General features: G+C 25.5%; 5 protein-coding genes across 5 annotated transcripts; 2 read left to right on the top strand and 3 right to left on the bottom strand.

Annotated features, from left to right (window-relative positions):
• Nucleotides 1-45: 45 nt before the first annotated feature.
• On the top strand, nucleotides 46-3,131 carry SRAE_0000049900 (Integrase, catalytic core domain and Ribonuclease H-like domain-containing protein; the record flags this gene model as incomplete). Its single annotated transcript, XM_024646396.1, has 4 exons — nucleotides 46-160; nucleotides 215-754; nucleotides 991-1,612; nucleotides 1,697-3,131. The coding sequence occupies 4 exons, from the start codon at nucleotides 46-48 to the stop codon at nucleotides 3,129-3,131; spliced, it is 2,712 nt and encodes a 903-aa protein (XP_024500582.1).
• Nucleotides 3,132-12,099: 8,968 nt separating this feature from the next.
• Nucleotides 12,100-12,824, top strand: SRAE_0000049800 (Transposase, ISXO2-like domain-containing protein; the record flags this gene model as incomplete). Its single annotated transcript, XM_024646395.1, has 2 exons — nucleotides 12,100-12,209; nucleotides 12,533-12,824. The coding sequence occupies 2 exons, from the start codon at nucleotides 12,100-12,102 to the stop codon at nucleotides 12,822-12,824; spliced, it is 402 nt and encodes a 133-aa protein (XP_024500581.1).
• Nucleotides 12,825-13,752: 928 nt separating this feature from the next.
• On the bottom strand, nucleotides 13,753-15,999 carry SRAE_0000049700 (Ribonuclease H-like domain-containing protein; the record flags this gene model as incomplete). The annotated part of the gene is made up of 3 exons (XM_024646394.1): nucleotides 13,753-14,430; nucleotides 15,282-15,893; nucleotides 15,952-15,999. The coding sequence occupies 3 exons, from the start codon at nucleotides 15,997-15,999 to the stop codon at nucleotides 13,753-13,755; spliced, it is 1,338 nt and encodes a 445-aa protein (XP_024500580.1).
• Nucleotides 16,000-16,615: 616 nt separating this feature from the next.
• On the bottom strand, nucleotides 16,616-16,951 carry SRAE_0000049600 (Zinc finger, CCHC-type domain-containing protein; the record flags this gene model as incomplete). The annotated part of the gene is made up of 1 exon (XM_024646393.1): nucleotides 16,616-16,951. The coding sequence occupies one exon, from the start codon at nucleotides 16,949-16,951 to the stop codon at nucleotides 16,616-16,618; it is 336 nt and encodes a 111-aa protein (XP_024500579.1).
• A 29-nt stretch (nucleotides 16,952-16,980) lies between these two features.
• SRAE_0000049500 (Hypothetical protein) lies at nucleotides 16,981-17,451 on the bottom strand (the record flags this gene model as incomplete). The annotated part of the gene is made up of 1 exon (XM_024646392.1): nucleotides 16,981-17,451. The coding sequence occupies one exon, from the start codon at nucleotides 17,449-17,451 to the stop codon at nucleotides 16,981-16,983; it is 471 nt and encodes a 156-aa protein (XP_024500578.1).
• Nucleotides 17,452-20,314: the final 2,863 nt, after the last annotated feature.

The following is a 20,314-nucleotide window of genomic DNA, read 5'->3' as shown; positions in this document are numbered from 1 at the left end:
ATTCCTTCTCGTTGCCTGATAGACTCTGGCTCAGTTATTTCCTTAATGCATACGGATTATGCTGCTTACCTTCCCTCACAGGACTGTGATTTAAAGATAGTTAGAGCAACTGGTCATGAGGAACAGATTAAAAAACTTTCTAATGTTAAAATAAGAATCGGTGAAGATATTATTGAAACTCCAGTATGTCATTCTAAATCCTCCATGATTTAAGAGAAAATGATATTAGGTATGGATTTTATCAATCAATTAAAATCCACGACCATTTCGACCAATGGTATTTCACTAAATGATAAATTTTTCCCTTACTTAGAAACCCCCAATAAAACTGTATCAGCTGCTATTGATCTCTTTCATGTGGATAATTTATGCTCTCGCTCTTTAAATAAGAAACTTATAATTAATAGTGTGGATATGACCTCTATTTCTGCTCCTATGTTAACTAATGAAGAAGTCTTGGATAAGATTAAAGAAAAGTTCGGTGATGACGATCTATATAGTGTATTTTCTATGGATAAAACGGATATCGGTTGCTGCTCCTCACACGTCCCTTACATCAAATTTGATTTTGACAAAGTAAAACCATTTCATCCTTTTAATTTTCCTGGTCGTCTAATGGACCAAGCTGAATCGACTATTTTGGATATGATTAAATCCGATACGCTTGAAGAAGCTCCAGCAAAACTCCTACATAATCTCATTCCTGTAAAAAAGGAAGATGGATCTATTAGACCAACTGTTGATATGCGTCGAAGTAATTTTGCTGCCCTTTTTATGATTATCCTGTTCATCGAGTTGACAAAGCTATTCAAGACGCTACAGGTGGAGATTATTATTTCACGTGCGATCTAGTTTCTTCCTTCCATCAGTTTAAACTCCATCCGGATAATATAGATGATATTGGCATATATTTTAATTACAAAACCTTCAGATACTTATCTCTTCCTCAGGGTTTTAAGCTCTCGCCCCAACTTATGCAATCTATTTTAGATCAACTTGCAATTCCTAATGTTCGTTGGTACTACGATGATGCCATTCTAAAAACTCTTGGAAGTTTGGATGATCATATTCTTAATGTTAGAAATGCTTTAGTTAAACTGAAAGAAGCAAATCTTAAGATCTGTTGGAAAAAGAGTGTACTATGCAGTACTAGTATCTCTTACTTAGGTCATTCCATCTCTAAACTTGGATCTCAAATCCCTGAATCAGCCTGTAAGGCTATTGAAAAATTAAAAACTTCATCTAATACCTCAGATGTGAAATCCCTTTTAGGATCAATTTCTTTCTATTGCAATTATATTCCCGACTTTGCAAATAAATTATCCCCTATAACTAACCTCTTTAAGAAAAATACCAAATTTGTTTGGTCTCCAGAATGTCAAAACATTTTTGAGGATTTACAAAGAGGTTTATTCTCTAGAGAAATCTTATATACAGAAATTCTTGATCAATCTTTGGAGGTATTTACAGACGCGAGTCAAACAGGGTTTGGTGGATATTTTGCTCAAACCGTTGATGGTAAAAAGAGAATTCTTAGATATTGGTCAAAGAAACGTGCCCATTCAATACGTCAAAGAGATTCTGTTTTTCTTGAAGAAATGGCAATTATTTTGTTTGCTAGGAAACATTTAAATCTTCTTCTTGGTGCAAAAATATTTTAGCATTCTGATAATCTTCCGATAATTAAATATTTTAGTAAATCGCTAGACACCCATCTCCAACTTTCGACTTGGGCCACGGAACTTTCTGTTCTTGATATAGAATGGATTTATTTACCTGGTAAATCTAATAACCTTTCTGATTCTCTGTCCCGATTAATATCTGAAGATGTATCTTCCTTTGTCGAAGAATCACAACCCTCGTTAGACATTTCTTCAACTCCTTATGCTTCTGTGTATCATGTATCCCAATTTCTTTCTTTAGAGGAGGAGAATAATTTTCATGAAACTTTAAAAGGAAAATTGAAATTAGAACAGGAGAGAAATATTATTATCATGAAAGACAACATGATCAAACTTAATGGCATAATACATTCAAAAATTGAAACTCATATGGGAGATAAATTAGTTCCCGTTCTCCCTAAGTCCCTTTTTTCGATGGTAGTGGAGCACTATCATAATGTTCTGGGTCACCCTGGTATCAATAGAACATATCTCACCATCAGGAATAATTTTGAAGCTCCTAATATTTTACAGTCCATTGAAGAGTATATATCAAAATGTGAAGTATGCCAAACAAGTAAGCCTTCGGACATTTCTATTCCTAAATTTGAGCCCATTCTTATTCCAAATATTCCATTCACGTCAATCGCTGGAGATATCTGGCAATACATATATATAAAATACATTTTCAGCATTTTAAGTTTTATTGACTTAACTTCTTGTCTATGGTTACCTTTTATCATTAATAACGAAACTAGTTATTCTATTGGAAAGTGCATGATTTCAGAATTATTCTGCAAAATTGGAATTCCAGAAATTATCAGATTTGATCAGCAATCATCCCTTCGCTTCTCTGGACTGTTGAGACTTCTAAAATCTTTTAATATAAAAGTGAAGCATAATACGACTAAGCACCATACAGGAAATTCCCTAATAGAAAGATCATTCAGAACTTTAAAACAACTGTTAAAGTCATCTTACTTCGAGTATTCGAGAAATAATATAAATCCCATTTCTAAAACAGAATTCATCTCCCAATACCTCAACCAAATTGTCTTTAAATATAACTCTACGATATGTATGTCTCTCAAAGATACTCCTTTTAGGATCTTTTCAACAGAGAAAGTAATCTTGTTAATTATAAAGCTCCAATGGACATTGACAATTTTATTTCCTTTTATGATACTACAACCATTTTTGGAAAAATGGAACTCATTTTCTGCTGATGATGTAAAAATAAAAGAAGAAAGAAATATGAAACTCCCAAATAATTTTAACTTAATTCCTGAATACCATAAAAACGAATTAATCCTTATTATGAATAATAATCAGAAAACTAAATTAGAACCTGCCTACGTAGGTCCTTATAGTATCATCTACCAAATTGGTTCACACATTTTCGTAAAATCAGATTATTCTAAAGGCCGAGCGAAAAAAGATCCATGTTTCTCAAGTAAAGAGGTTTCTTGAAAAGGGGGTGAATAAGGAATAATATAATGTTTGAAGCAAGCTGTTAGCTTGGTATTTTTTTAACCCTCAATCTCTGTCTGGTGTATATTTAAGTCCAAAATTTATTATAAGTTCATTATTTTATCTTACATTTTCTTATATTAACTTTTCATATTATAAGCACAAGTATAATAAAATTTTTATTACTTTATTAATTTTTATAAAAACTTTAAACAATGTTTAAAAAATTTTTGTTTTTATAAAGTTTAACATTTTTTAGTAGTATCAATAAAAAAAGCTAATTGTTAGGTACATTTTAAAATTATAAAATATTTAATTAATTATACGAATATTAGTGTCATTAATTTGACTTACAAATTTTTAATTAATATAAGCAATTTTTATCACAAGATTTGACAAAATGAATTAAAAATATATAAAATTTATTAATGTATTATTAAAAAATTATATTCTATGATAATTTTACATTTTATTTAAATGTTTATAATATATTTAAGTTAATTTTTATATAAAAAAAAAGATAATAAAAATAAAATTTAAATGCTTGAATTATTCTTCAAAGAAAAAAAATAAAGCAGATTCGCAGTCAGCAGGATTCGAACCTGCGCGGGCAAAGCCCAAGTGATTTCTAATCACTCTCCTTAACCGCTCGGACATGACTGCTAAGCAAAATTCAATTTTTATTGTTTTTTTATTCAAAAACATATTTATATATAAAATTATTTATTTTTACTTCATCTGTAATAAATATATTTTAAATGTTATTTTATTTATTCTTAATAATACTTCAAATTGTATATTATTTTTTTAATAATTGATAAAATGAAGGAAAGTATGAAAAATTGAAAAAAAATTTTTTTCAAAGCATAGCCTCCGTGGCGCAATCGGTTAGCGCGTTCGGCTGTTAACCGAAAGGTTGGTGGTTCAAGCCCACCCGGGGGCGATTTTATTATCTTTTTGTAGCAAAAATAATAATATATTTATTATAATTAAAAAAAATTATATTTATCTTATTTTTATTTTATAGTTTAAATGTAGTAAAAATCTAATTTTATTATTTATTGTTGATATCTACCAGATTAATAAATAGAAAAAAAAAACTAATTTTTTAAATTATTATATTTTTTTATTAAAGTTGTATTTAATACCTTACAATAGTAAACTTTTAGGGGAAACATTTAATAAAAGATGATAAAAATTATCATTATTTTTTTTATAATCTTTATTTCTAAAAAACTATACTTCACGATTTACTTTATATTATACAATTCCCATAATAATTTAAATATAATTGTAGTGGTTACAGTAAAGTTATTGTAAATTTTATATTTTAAATAAAAATTTAACTTTAGTTAGTTAAAAAATTTTAAATTCTTATTTATATTTTATTTTAAGATATTGAGATTATGAAACTAAACATTTTTAAAAATTATATTTCTATTTAATTTCAAAATAATATTTTGTATATAGTCAAACATTGTCTAGCATAAAATATTTACGGTTATTAATAAACTTATTTTTATTTAAATTTTGATTGTAATTAACTTAATAATTTGTTGTAATATCTTAACGAATCATACATATAATATTCAAGTTATTTCTGACGAAAAAATTTTAGTTAAGATATTTTTGACATCAGAAATAACATGAATTATCACATTCACGCTCTTAAAAAAAAATAGATTATTGAAAATTATTATATTAAAATTTAATTTTTTGAGTTTTATTTTTATAAACGATGTTTATAAAGATAAGAATTGGTAAAATAAGATTCACTTGAAACCCCAATAGTTATTAAATAATTTATTTAATTTTAAGTCTAACAAAAATACTTTGGCCAAACTATATAAATAGCGATTATTAAAATTATTAATTTACTTACTATTTTGTTTTTCTAAACTTTTCTAAAGTCCTATATTATTGAGTAACTTCTCAATTATTCTAACCCCTATAAATACAATAAATTAATTTGCTTATCAATAATAGTTTGGTATGATACGATAAAATAAAATGAAATAAATTAAAATAATAAAAATGATTATTTTCTTATCTTTTTATATTTAGTTAAAGTCATCATTTTCTGTTTGATTGCTTTTATGCAATGAAAACTCTTTAATCACTGCTTTTGAAAAAAAAGAATTAAAATTTATAAATTAAATAAATTAATAGATTTTTATTATTTAAAAAAGTGTTTTTTAATTGAAAGATAATAAAATAAATAAGTAAATTTTGTAAAATTTTGAATAAATTGGTATATTTTTTTAAAATACAATATTTTAATTCAAAACTTTTTTTATTATTATTAAATAATAAAAAATATTTACAATAAACAAAGTATATTAGATTTTTTGAAAAAGATGATTTTTTCTTTTATTTAAATAATTTTTAAAGTGCACTTTTATACTTTAATAAAAAAAACTAAAAAATAATTAATAAGACGAAAATTTTATAAAATAAAAAACTTTTTTAAATTAGTTTATCTATGAAAATGTGAGATAAAATTTTTGATTTTTTAGTATATTGTAAAAAAAATACAATTAGTTTACTTAAAGAAAAAAAAACGTTAAATGTAAATAATAAAGGCTAATCAAATTTTTATCAAATTAATGATAATATGAATTCTTTATATTTTCCTTATTCTAATATTTTTTTCAAATTTATTTTATTAAATAACATTTGTCATTGTTAAATTATTTGTTTTTTCTTATAACATAAAATAAATAATTGATAATAGTTTTAAAATTTTAAAAGTGTTAAATATTTAAGTATAAAAATATATTTTTTACAACATCTTATAAATAAATATCTGTATTTAAATAAAAATGTTTCATTGAAAAAAAAATATCAAAAACTACATAATTCGTCTTCTCTACATAATAGTGAACAAATTACATTGCATAAAAATTGTGATCAATTAAAGATACAAAAACAATAATATTAAATTAACAATTTGATTTTAAATTATCATCTTAAGAACAAAGAATGATTATTAAAATTATTTAATATTTTTAAAATATGAAAAAAAAAATCTGGCAATACAAAATTTTTTATATTAATGTTGAATAAATATTTAATACAATTATAGATCTATAAAAATTTAATTTAAATCATAAATTCAAATATCAATCTTTTAATTTATATTTTAATTTTTTCTAAAACATTTTACTTTAATAATATTTCTAATAATCTTTTAGTATCATATATTACTTTTCCATTTCTGCTATAATATCAAAAAATAAGTATAATTCTATGAGAAAATAAATTGTTTTTTTCTAACATAAAATTTAATCTCTTTAAAAAATATAAAAAACTTTTTTTTAATTATTTCTTTAATTTTGTTTTTAGAATTTAAGATAATACATAAAAAATGAAACATATATGGTAAAATTATTATTTAAAACTCAGCTTAATGCAATTATTAAATTCTGAATAGTATTCTTAATGTTTTTAAATTTCTGAATAAAACATTTTTTATTTTCTTAAATTAATAACATAAAAACAAATTTTTTATCTACATCTCTTACTTAAAATGTTTTGATTACAAAAAATGACTGTTTAACGTTTTCTGAAAACTTTTTAAAACGATAAAAATATTATTATGACAAATTGTTCAACAACCAATTTTTAAATAATTTCAAGTGAAAAGTTCTATCTAATCTATAAATATGACACAATAACATTTGATTATTTCTATTAAAATATTATAGTTTAAAAGAAATTTGTAAAAAAATTGATAGTTATTATTTTTATAAGATAACTTTGAACAAATTTTAATGCCATAGAAATAAAGTAGAAAGATTAAGAAGATATAAAAAGAATTTAGAAATTAATAAATTTATTTTAGTAAACATTTATTATATAACAAATATAAAGCAATGTCATATAAAATTAATAATTTATATATTTTGTTATTATTAATTACTTTTCAATTATAATAATAACAAAACTTTAAATAATATTCAAATAAAATGTTTATAACATGAAAATAAAAATTTTTTAAAGAAAAATGGTTTTCTAATAATATTGCTACATTATGAGCAAACTGTTGATAATCATTAAGTAATAACAATGTTAATTTACTTATCTTTTATTTAAAAGTTAAAAAACTGTATATAAAATAAAAGTTTTTTATACAATATGTAGAAAAATGTTGACTATTCATTCAGGTGATGTTTGTATGTCTGTTTACACAAATATATGTGTAAATTGTATACAAATGAGTGAAAGAAAAATGATATATTCAGAAACTTTATTAGATTCGTCGGTTTATAAAACCCAGTTTGAGGTAATTATTGAATTCTGAAGTATATTCTTCAGCTTTCAAAATTTTGGAACGAAGCTATTATTAAGCTTCTAATGTTAACAATAATTAAAATAATTTTATATTTTGGTTTATTTTAAACACTCTGAAAGTGAAATAATATATTCAAAGTAATATGAAAAAGTTTATTTTAATAAAAAGAAATAAAATGTATTATTTTTTTTGCCTTAAAAAATATTTTTTTTTTTAATTGAAAAGTAACAAGAGATATCGAAAATCAAATAATAAATTGAAATATTTAATGTAATTCATTTCAATAATATTTAATTATATATATAAATTTAAAAAAATACAAAATTGGTAAAATATTTAAGATTTAATTACATTAATGAATAATTTATTCTAGAATTAAAAATGACTATGCACATGCAATAAAAGGTTTTGTACACAGCATGTAAAAAAAATTGATTGTTCAATTAGATGTTGTTTCTATGTTTGTTTACACAAATAAGTGTATAATTTGTAGGCAAGTGAGTGAATAAAAAATGATATACTCAGAAACTTTTTTACATTTGTCGGTTTATAAAACCCAGTTTGAGGTAATTATTGAATTCTGAAGTATATTCTTCAGCTTTCAAAATTTTGGAATGAAGCTACAATTTAGCTTCTAATGTTAATAAAAAAAAATATAAAATTTTAAAAATTTAGTCAAAATATTAACTATTCTTGTAAAAAAATTTTCTATTCAAAGATTTTAATAAATTTTATTATTAATGAAAAGAATTAAGATACATTACAAATTTCACTTTAAAAATATTACTATTTTAAATTTGATAAGACTAATTTTGATAAGATTTTAAATGATAAATTTAATGTAACTCACTTTAATGTTATTTTTATAAGTTTAAAAATACAAATTAAGACAAAATATTTGGCATTTAATTACAATAATAAAATAAATTTTAAATGTTTAAGAAATGTTTAGCTATGTACATTTAAAGATCTTAAGATTTAATACAAAAAAAAAGTTGACTATTCATTTATATGATGTTTGTATGTCTGTTTACACAATTATATGCAGTATGTAGTAAACAAATGAGTAAAGTAAAATTAATATACTCAAAAACTTTATTAGATTCTTCGGTTTAAAAAACCCAGTTTGAGGTAATTTTTGATTTCTGAAGTATATTCTTCATTTTTCAAAATTTTGGAACGAAGCTATTATTGGCTTCTAATATTGCCAATAAAAAAATTAAATTTCTTGTACTTTTTTATTATTTTTAAACGCTTTTAAAGTAAAGATTTTCTTCAATGTTTTATTTTAATATTCGGGTATAAAACAAATTTTACTTTAAAAATTTTTTCTTTAAAAAGAATAACAATAACTTTGATTAAAATTATAATAGCAAATTAGAAAATTTTATAAAATTTGCTACAATAATATTTTATTATTTTTAAAAATATTAGAAAAATTTTACAAAATCCTTATGTTTTTATTTGAATTAAGAATTAAACTATTCTAGAGTCAACAATGATTATAGAGATACAATTGAAGTTTTTATAAGAAGTATATAAAAAAAGTTGGTTATTCATTTAATTGATGTTTGTATGTTTGTTTACATAAATATATGTTGTTCATAGTAAACAAGTGAGTGAAAAAAAAATTTTATAGTTAGAAACTTTATTTCATTCTTTGGTTTAAAAAACCCAGTTTGAGGTAATTATTGAATTCTGAAGTAAATTCTTTAGTTTTCAAAATTTTAGAACGAAGCTATTATTAGCTTCTAATATATATTTTAAGAAATGTCTTTTATTATTAATACAAGATGTTGAAATAAAATTAAAATTATAAAATATCCTTAATGTTTTCATATCTTAGTTGTATAAAAATATCGTTTTATACCTAAATCCTTCTATTTAATTTATATATAAATTGGTATAAAATTTATTTAACAATAATAGTAGTAAAAATTAATTAAAACAAAAAAAAAATATGAGAATTAATTAGCAGTATATCTTCATGTTCTTCTCGGGGAACAATTGATTGTTTCTTATTTCCTCTTCTTTAAGTACTCCGATACATTTTACTCCGCCTTAATGCTAGGACATTACAATATCAAATCAAATTTAAATGTTGATGTTATAAAGTATTTAAAATTTTTTGTTATTATTTATTAATTTACAAATGATATTTTAATATTTGTACACCTCAAATTTTAAAAATTTCATATTAATTTTTAACAATTTTAGTATTTTTTTTTTCAAAACTTCAAAATGAATACAATAAAATATAAAATAAAATTTTTTTTATTGTAAACAAATTTAAGAAAAAATTATTTTTATTAGTTGAAGAATCTATTAATTTTAATACAAAAATAATAACATTTTTCATATATATCATTATATAATGTTATTGTTGAATACAAATGCTTAATATAAACACATTATATTGTTTATATAATTTAGTTAGATTTTTTAGATATATAAAAAACATAAAAATTAATTAAATAATAATTTTTTAACTAGCACTTATTATAAAAATTTTTTCTTATAAAACCAAAATTTTCTACAAACCTTCATTATACTAAGATATTTGTTGTAAAAAATTAAATTTTCTAAAAAATCCTGAATTTAATTGTTTTTTTACTGTAATGAAAGTGATAACAGTAAACATATAATTGCAAATTGTATCAATAAATAATAATTTAAAAAAAATTTGACATGATAAAGTTTTATAATTACTAGTAAATTCGTTTTCATATAAATAAGAAAAAAAATTTATAAATTGAAGAATCTAAAAATGATTAAAGATTAAGAAAACTATATAAATGATAAAACAATTTACCATTTAATAACAGATTTAATAATTAATAGATAAACATTAAATTGTAAATGATAAATCAGAAATTTAAGTACTTTATAAAAACTTTCAAAAAAGATTTAATTTTAAATATGTTTTACAAAAAAATAGTAAAAAAAAACAAATTATTTTTATGCTACTTATTATAGAAACTATTAATAAAATATATAATTTAAATCAAAGTTGTTGGAATTATTTATATAATTATAAATTTTACCCTATAAACTTAGGTTATGTGTTATTTCAATGGCAACTTTATAATTAATATATACAATAGATCATCATTTAAAAATAAAATATTTTAAACAATGAATAAAATATATTATAAAAGTAATAATTAAATTTCTTTACTTTTTAAAAAAAATTAAAATATTTTAAAAGTTTTATAGAATTGTATACTTATTACTTTATTCACATTAAAATATTAAAACTTAATAATTGATTTTATTAATCTGTCGACTCTTTTTAATCTAATTATAATATTACTAAATTTTTATAGTATTGTAATTAGATTATTCATTTCATTATATCTTAATTTGATATTAATGTGTAAATAAATGTCAATTAAATAGAAAATTTGTATAATTTATTTTTCTTTTTTTGTATTTTAAAGTATATTTTTCTTCTTTAAATATTTGTAAAGAAAAAAATTTTTAAAATTTAGTTTGAAATATACTTTTCATTTTTCAAACTTTTTTAATAATATTTTTAGTAACTTCTAACATTTATTATAAAAAGACATATTTTTAAAAAAAAACCAATGCTATTAAAAAAAAATGAACAGTTTTCAATATTTCATAAAATGTAAGCATTTAAAGTATTTTAATTTTTTGATTTGAATTGAATGTCTTAAAAGAGTTATTTTAAATTGAATATATGATTTAAAATGTTCTGATTTTTAAATCTCATTAAAATATACATTTTTCACATATACAATAATTAAATTATTATAAATTAATATTTTTAATATGTAGTAAACAAAAATTTTTAATTTTTTAAAATACTTAAATACTTTTAATTTTAAATTAAAAATTACTAAAAATTCATGTTTATATTTATTTTGAATTATAATGTAAAAGTATTATAATATGTATGCAATAATATTTTTAAAGAAAATAATGTTTTAAAATCAAAAAGAAAAATAAATATATAAAATTTAAAAATTTTTTATTAAAGTATTCTTTTTTCTCTTGTTTGTTTTATTTAAAAATTTAATAATTGCAGTTTTTTATGAAAACAATTTTTTTCTTATATCATATGTTTTTTTACATTAAGTTCTATCACTATTTTATTAATAAAATGTTTCAAAGTTTTAATTGAAAAAATTTGTTAAAAAATTATATTATAACATGAAATTAAAAATTTTAACGATTCTCTTATTTATGTCCTTTAATATTGTTGTAATATAGAAATAATAAAAAAAGCATTAATTAATTTTCATATTTTATGTAACAATTATTTAATTTGTCACACAATTTTAAAAACATTTTAAAATGTTGAAAAACTATTTTCTATGTTTTTTAAAAAATATAATTTGTAATTTGGATTACTTCTTCTTAAGGTTACGCATAAAAATTTTTTACTTTTTCTAACATAAAAAAACACAGGAAATCAGAAAAAAAAAGATGAAAAAATGAATATAAAAAACAAAAACAAATTTTTTAAAAATAATATTCAAAAAAAAGGTAAAATGATTTGGGAATTAATATTTGATCATAAATTTTTACTATTAAAATTTTAAAAACACATAAAAACTTAAAACGCTTCAAAAATGGCTCTAATTCTACCAATGAACACTTTAAGAGACATTTTTTACGACGAGGAGGCTCCTTTCAAGTTTCTTCAAGATGAGAAAATTTTTAAAAAGGAAATGGATTGTCCTGCATGTAGAGGCCCAACTTCTTTTAAAAGAGCAAAGCAAATCTTCAGATGCACCAAAAAAAGCTGTAGAAAAGCTGTAAGTGCCAAAAATGAAACGTTTTTTGCCGACCAGTGCTTTTCGCTTTATAAGATTCTTCACATGGCTTACTTATGGTTGTGGAAGAATCTAGTAGCTTCAATAAAGAGCCAGTGTGAAGTCAATAATACAACTGTTTGCTCATTTTTGAGCTATTTTCGCCAACTTGTGGCGGATGCCTTAGAAACCAAAGAATGTGTTTTTGGTGGAAAAAGCATTGTTGTAGAAATAGATGAAACCAAAATGAGCAAAAGGAAGAATAACAAAGGGCATTCTGTAGATGGAGTTTGGGTTGTAGGCGATGTGGAAAAGACGGAGTAAAGACGCGTTTTCGCTGTTCCTGTTAAAAAACGGGGCAGTGAAACGCTTCTTGAAGTTATTAAGAAGCACGTCGTACCTGGCTTGATCATTCATTCTGATCTTTGGCGAGGTTACAACGGAATTGAGGATATTTTGGGTTTCAAACACTATACGGTAAACCATAGTGTAAATTTTAAAGATCCAGAAACTGGTATTCATACAAATTCTATAGAAAGAACGTGGAATAGATTCAAACTACTGATTTCGGCACGGTCACGGACAAAAAAAGACATGGAAGAACGTTTATGGAAATAAGCCTGGCGCCAGCCAAATAAAAAAAATTATGGGCCGGCTTTTTCGATGCTTTTATGAGAAGTCGTTTATATTAATAAATAATTATTTATTTATTAATTTTTTACTAATTTTTTTTTATTTAAAACAATAAAATTTAAAAAAAGTCTTTTTTATTTTTTATTTTGTCGTTTAAATCAAATACATATAAATTGCCATTTTAACTAAAAATAAATAGCTTGGAAAAAAAATTTTTTAATTTTTTTATCAAAAATTACGAAAAAGTAAAAAAAAATACCAATCTGATAAAAAAAACTGTTTATAACGTATTTTTTAATCAAAATAAACAAAGGGGATCCTCATCTAAAATTCAACCGTATTGTTCATTATGAATATTCCTATGCATTTTTGGCCAGTTGGTCTACTTTTTCCATTTATGGCATGGCGTTTTTTGGCATCCAAATGATTGGCATTTCTTTTAATTCACAGATTTTTACTATTTCTAAAATTTTTCTTTTTCGGCTTCGAAGCTTTTCCTGCTCGTTGGTGCTTAAAAAATTTTCCCACATGGAAATTAGGGCTTCTGAATCCACTACACATACTGCTGGCAGATTGTTTGTGATTATAGCATTGAATAGCAAGGCCTCTAGTCCCATATCCATATGAGTTAGGTTTTTTTTCCAGATGGTAAATTTTCTTTCCTTTTAGGGATCTACAGAGAAGGTAAATGTTTTCTTTTATTCTCAGCTTTATGGCTGTGTCTTTTCCTGTGGAATTTTTCTTGATGATCCATCGGATGCTGCTATTATTTTAATGTTTTCTAATTCTTTTAATTTTTCGTCTACGAAGGTTTTATCGGTGATGTTTTTTTCGAGAAGGTTGCAGATTGATGTAGTTTTGGTTTCTACTATGGACAAACCTTTCCAACATTGTTTTTGAATTTTTGATAGTTCTATTTGGAAGACTGACTCGATGAGTGTGCTGATTTGTATTTTTGGATTCTTTTCTTCCTCCCCCCCTCCCCTGAAGGGTGAAAATGTGATAAAGCGGTAGGAGAGGTGTGAAAGGTTGGATTGTATCTGGGTGTAGAATGGTTGCTGGTATAGAAGTAGTATTGATGAGAGAATGTACGATACAGGCGCAGTCTTTGTCCATGCAATTTTTTAGATGGCATCCTCTTATAACTGTTTCTTTGTGGTCTATGGCGGATGATGAAGATGTCTTTGGATAATTGATAAATTGCAGTGCCCTCCTGCCAACTGTCCATATTTGGAGTCTTGAACCAAATTGGTTGGTCCAAACTTTTTTCGTGGCTATTGTCGTTTAGAATGTGGTAATCTGCGAGAACATTTAGACGGCGTTGGGTTGAAGATTTACCCTCCATTTCAGTGCTACCTTGATGGTGGTTGAGTAAGGTTTCTTGGAGACGTAAATCAAAAGTGGATAATTGACTCTTTGATAGACCATCCTTGATTACTTTTATACAACGTTCGGCAAATCTATTTGATTGTGGGAAGTATAGTGGGCTATAAAAGGGTGTGATGCCTTTACCTTTTAGCATGGCACAGAAAGAGGAATCTTTGAAACTGGGAAAATTATCTGTTACCAGGAAAAGTGGGCAACCGTTATACTGAAAAAAAAAGAAGTAATTTGTTTAAAATTTCTGTTGGCGTCATGTTTTTGATGCGAGATGTCATAATCCAATTGCTATAAACATCGATACAGGCTAAAAAATTGATACTTTAAAAGTTCCTATGTTTCTTTGCCAATGTTGATTATTGCTAGATGTTTGGGACCAACTGTGTATGGTTCGTGGGCGCAAGAATCCATATCTTTGACATAAATCACATTTCATATGGGTTGATATTATCCACTTGCGTATGGAGACGGCTACGAATATATTACGCACACGTCTGAGCATGTTTGTAACGGCGAAGTGCTGCTTGTGGAGATCATCAATAACATCTTGTTATGCTGATTTTGGAAAGACCGGTTTTTCAGATACGTATAATATTCCTTCCTGTATGGTGAGTAAATTCCAGAACTGGATAAACTTATGCTGGTAAGGGGTTGTTAAATTCTTTACATCGTTTGATCTGACTGCGTGAAGCAGTAGTTGGTAATCATTATCTGTGGTGGCTTTTTGTTGGATCCAGGTTTGGTCTTTCTGGATGGTTTGAATACAGGTGGTTTTGATGTGATTGCTTAAGTTGAGTAAGAATGATACTTTGGAATTCAAATCACGATAGACTACCTCGTGAGGGAATTCTTCCATCTCGAGGCTCCAACGGAGGATTCGACTGTATTGAGGGTTAGCACACATATTTCTTTTTTTTAGCATATGGACTAAGGTTTTTTCTGGGATTTCTAATGTTGTGAAGTGGATACGAGTGAAGGATTCAAAATATTCCAGAGCCTCCTTTGTAGCTAAAGCTTGTTTTTTGATAAAGGGGTAATTGCGTTCGGGTTTTATTATAACACGGGAAAAGGTATTGAGAAGGGTATAGGTTTTGGTATTGCGATTTTTACTCCAGAGAATCCCGGCCAAAACTTCTTGCTCTGACCAAGCTTGGATGCATAAAGATTCAGTGGTTGGATTAAAAAATAAAGTATACGGGCGTCGCGGATTGATGATTGGACTCTTTTTAAGGTCAGATCTTTTTTTGGCGTCCATAATCCTTCGGACATGTCACTATGCTCCTTGTCATATATAACTGCACAAAGTCCAATAAAATTTCGTAAGTATAATATTTTTCTTTTCAAAGAGCGGAGGTCGGTGATAGTAGCAGGTTGTTTCATTTGAGCCAATTGATTGGCTATTTCTGTATTCATTTGGATTTCGGCATTAGATACATGATAGATCAGGTATGTTAAAGTGTCTTGGAAAAAATATGATCTGTGGATATTAATCTTCAATCTATTTTGTTGCAAAATGCGTAGAGTCTGAAAAATAAGTGATGTATCGTGAATGGGGGTTATAATGAGGATGTCATCCATGTATATGATGCATTTGGGTATGTTCTGGAGTAAACGTTTACTGGTATTATTGAAGAGGATACCGCTTTGAGCGATGTCATATACCAGGCATTTGGACTTAAAGTAACCAAAGGGTAAACTGACGGTTGTAAAATCGCGTGATTGCTCATCTAACCCGATAAGGCGGTATGCTGATTTCAGATCCAGTGTCGTGAATTTCCATTAAGTGCTTGTATCAGAGATGAGGTTTTGTATATCATTAAGGTTGGGAAGATTCAAAGGAATGTGTATGATATTGTGGTTAATGCGATCCGCGCTTAGACAGAAGCGAAAGGAGTTATCCTTTTTTTTACTAAAATTCCAGGGCTAGAAATTTTTGGGAAATAGACTTCTTCCATGCGGTTCGCGGCGATTTCAGTGGCAATATATTCTTTAGCCGGAGGAATGGTGTCCGGGTGCATACGTCGTGGTTTGCTGACGATGTAGTCTATGTTGTCTTCTGTTTGATAAGACACTTTAATAATGGGTTCTTGTAAAATATCATCCTATAAGTCGGTATTGGAGGTAAGGAATTCATTTACGGATTTATCGAAGATTGTGCTTTTGGGAGATAGGGTAAGATTGAGCATGGCGTAGTTGAAGCCATCGAAGAATTTAAGGTATTTGTCGGAATCCATTTAACAGGAGTCTTGATTTTTAATAACCACAGCGTCTATAGTAGCTTCCTTTCCTTGAGCTTTTATGGTTAGGGATACGCCTTCTTCCGTTTCTAGTGGAACGTCGTCGGCGCCTACAAGGTGGTGGTTGATTTTTGATAATGTGGGAGAACCCAGTTTTTGCTATGTAGATGGAAAAATAACTGTGATCTCTGCCATAGTGTCGAAGTATGCTTCTTGGTAGATGGGGTCGGCTCCAGGTACAGCGAACTGAAATAATTGACTTTTTACGGAAGATGCGTTAAAGTCGTCTGCATTTCTCCTGATTTTAGCTACACGTGTCGTTGTCGGTTTCTTTAAACGTGGGCAATTAGGCTTCATGTGACCTTTTTCGTTGCATTCATAGCAAACGCGATCCAGTGTGGGAGTAGCTTCTTTCTTGATTTGACGCTGATCCTTGGTCTCTTTGTAGTCAGATTTCAACGTGCGCTGGGTGAGGTAATGAGTTTTGGTGATCATAATTAGTCGGCAGTAGGCTGAGGGACGTTCTAAGTAAATAGTAAACGGCTTTTATTGCCCATAATTTGGATGAGTTTAAGCTGATCGAAAACATCTTTAAGCTTCATCTCAGCGAAAGAGGTGGGAAGGTTGTATGTGCAGAGTAGAAGAAACTTTTTCAAAGGAACGTTAGCTTTTTCACATTCACGAGGGTCAAAACGGTGGAGTATGATGTCCACAAATTGACTGTAGATGGAAGCTCTGACGGATTTAGAATTATTGTCGATGACGTGGGCGCAGGACATGAGTAAATCACTGGACCAGTCGTTAGTATCCGGGGGTAATAAAGCTTGGATTTTGGAGATTTCTTCCAGAGTGAGAACTTCGATAAGTTCTAAAAGAGCATCTCTGTTGTCCAATTTCTGAATGTTGGCTTTGCATAAAGCTTGGTTGAGTATGGCACTAAATTGGCGTGGTTGAGCCCCCATGTCTAATAATAAAAAAGAACTATTTGATTGCATTTAAAAGTATTACCAAATTAATACGAAATTAAGTAAATAAATAAAAGAACTGAAATTTTATAAAATATATTTGAAATTAAATCACAAAATAACAAATATCAACATTATAAAAAGTTCAAAAATTAAATTTACAAAATAATTTTAAATTAACAAAAATAACTATTAAAATTATTTGTAATAAATATTTATTATATAATAATATGTAAAACAGCTATTAGAATGTCTCTAATAAATTTTTTTTAATTTTGTAAACTTTCCTAAAAATCTTTTACTTTTTTTTTTAACTCGTTTGACACTCATTAATAGTTTACTAATGCTTTGTTATTGAAATTTTTTGTTCTCAGGTTTGTCTCGATCATTTTCATCGTAATCGAAAAGGTGGTGCACCTTTTTCTTATGCTTGTTATCATCCTCCAATACTCTTGTTGTATTTTCATTATTAGTCTATTTCTCATTTGAAACAATACTTTTATAACCATATTCATTTGAATGAGAAGTAGTTGTCATTTGGAGGGAATTATTTCCTTCTGTAATCTATGGCAATCTAGGAATTTTAATTCCAAAAATCTTTTTAATTAAAAATTTATTTATGTGATATTTAAATTCATCTTTTAAATCTCCGTCTTTGTTTTCTTCTTCAAGAATAATAGATTCAACGGCCATAATAATTAACCAACTAATTTGTAATAAAATTCCATATTAAATTTTTTCTTCAGATTTAGTTTTGAAGAACTTAGTAGATTTTTGGTCTTCATTATTTGAAAAAGTTTCTTTTAAATTTTGGTCCTTATTGTCCATAGTAATTGTAAAATTTTCCAAATTTAGAGAGTAATAATTTTTAAATTTTATAGTTAAAATTTTTAATGAAATAGAAATTTCTTTATAAGAAATTGGGAAATTATTTATATTTAATTCTTTTTCTAAGTAATTTTTGATTTTTAAAGATTTTACACTTTTTCTTTCGTGAGAACTGAGTTATTTTATAAAAATAATTTAATTATACTTTTATTTTTATAAAATTTAATATTTTTCATACAATTATATGATTAATTGGTACTTTGTTGTTAGTTCACCTTCATTTTCAAATACCCATAACTCTTTTAAAAAATGTTTTTTTTTATAAACTTTTGAGGCGTGGGATCCCTTTACAATACCCCTTTGTAATTTAAAAAAAATTAAAAAAAAAAACTTTATGTTTCATTTAAAAATTAATAAAAAAATGAATGTCTTTTAAAATGGAGTCAAATTTCTTTTTTTTATTTTTTTGCCGCTATGTAAATTTATACATGTAGCCTTCTAACATGCTTCTCCGTGTTTTACTTTGTTTTTTGGACAATTCTCTCACAGATTTCCAAACCCTTTCAATGTTCTAGGTATGAGCATTTGTTAGTTGATCCACAAAGTTATATTTGTGATTATCTTCAAATGCTCATACCCAGAATCACTTATTTGGGAATAACTTCTTTACATATCAAAAATAATGAGTGTTTCTGGAGCCACTCTTCTTTTCAAAACTTCCATTAGCGTTTCTGAAGCTCTATTTGCAACTGGTTTTACAAAACACTCTTTTGTTTCCCTGCAAATTCTTCCAAAACACTATTGCTGCGGTAGGATTCTGCCAAAATTAATTTTTCTTCGCACAATGAGGGTTTTATCCACTTCCACTGTTAACCCTTTTTTTCCTATTTTATTTTTCTCCTTTTTCTTCATATAATAGCAAACTTCTCTTAAATAACTGTTCCAATCAACAATTGTGCTTGCATTCACACCCAATTCTCTCTTCATATCTTCCACAGACGATTGTTTATGGGTCCAAAAATAAATGAAAAATATTGCCTTTTGTAATGGCAATCTGGTTCCATCAAACCATGAATTCACCCTTATTCCACTCTCTTTGCAGCAACTTTTTAAATTACAACGCCATCTTTTTGGATTCGTTAAATTTAGCTTCATAAAATGTTCATTTCCACTTTTTCTTACTTTTGAAGTAGATTATTATCTTGAAGATATTTTATTGCTTCTTTACAGAAAAAAAAAATATATCATTTTCCATTGTGCTTTAACGTTATATGCAAAAATGAATAAAAGCAAAAAATATTTTTTTTTTCATTTAAATTTTTTTATAATTAAAAAAATTATCTTATCAAAAAACATCGTCTAAAAAGATTTATTTTAATTTCTAAAAAAAAAGTTAATATTATGCATTTTATTTTCAATTTTAATTTTAAAACATGTTTTGAATACAAATGCATTTATTTAATATAAATCATTGCAAAAAATAATCACACAACGAAAAAGAAAAAAAAAACAGTAGTTTACACATAAAATAAAATTCGTTGTCCACGAAGAGTGCATTGCACAATTAATTTCTTTTTAATATTAACATGTTAAAAAATTAATTTTGAAGCAAGATATAAGCTTCTGAAGACGAGCTAAAAATTTTCTGAATTTTTTTAATTTTCAATGTCCAGTTTTATTTTTATAAAGATATTTATAAAGATAAGAATTGGTAAAATAAGATTCACTTGAAACCCCAATAGTTATTAAATAATTTATTTAATTTTACGTCTAACAAAATTACTTTGGCCAAACTATATAAGTAGCGATTATTAAAATTTATTAATTTACTTACTATTTTGTTTTTCTAAACTTTTCTAAAGTTTCTTATATTATTGATTAACTTCTCAATTATCCTAACCCCTATAAATACAATAAATTAATTCGCTTATCAATAATAGTTTGGTATAATACAATAAAATAAAATGAAATAAATTAAAATAATAAAAATGATTATTTTCTTATCTTTTTATATTTAGTTAAAGTCATCATTTTCTGTTTGATTGCTTTTATGCAATGAAAACTC

This window comes from Strongyloides ratti, scaffold srae_scaffold0000003 (genome assembly GCF_001040885.1).
Source record: "Strongyloides ratti genome assembly S_ratti_ED321, scaffold srae_scaffold0000003".
Lineage (NCBI taxonomy): Eukaryota > Metazoa > Nematoda > Chromadorea > Rhabditida > Strongyloididae > Strongyloides > Strongyloides ratti.
Note: the sequence above shows the minus strand (reverse complement) of the source record. Positions and strands in the feature narration are given on the sequence as shown.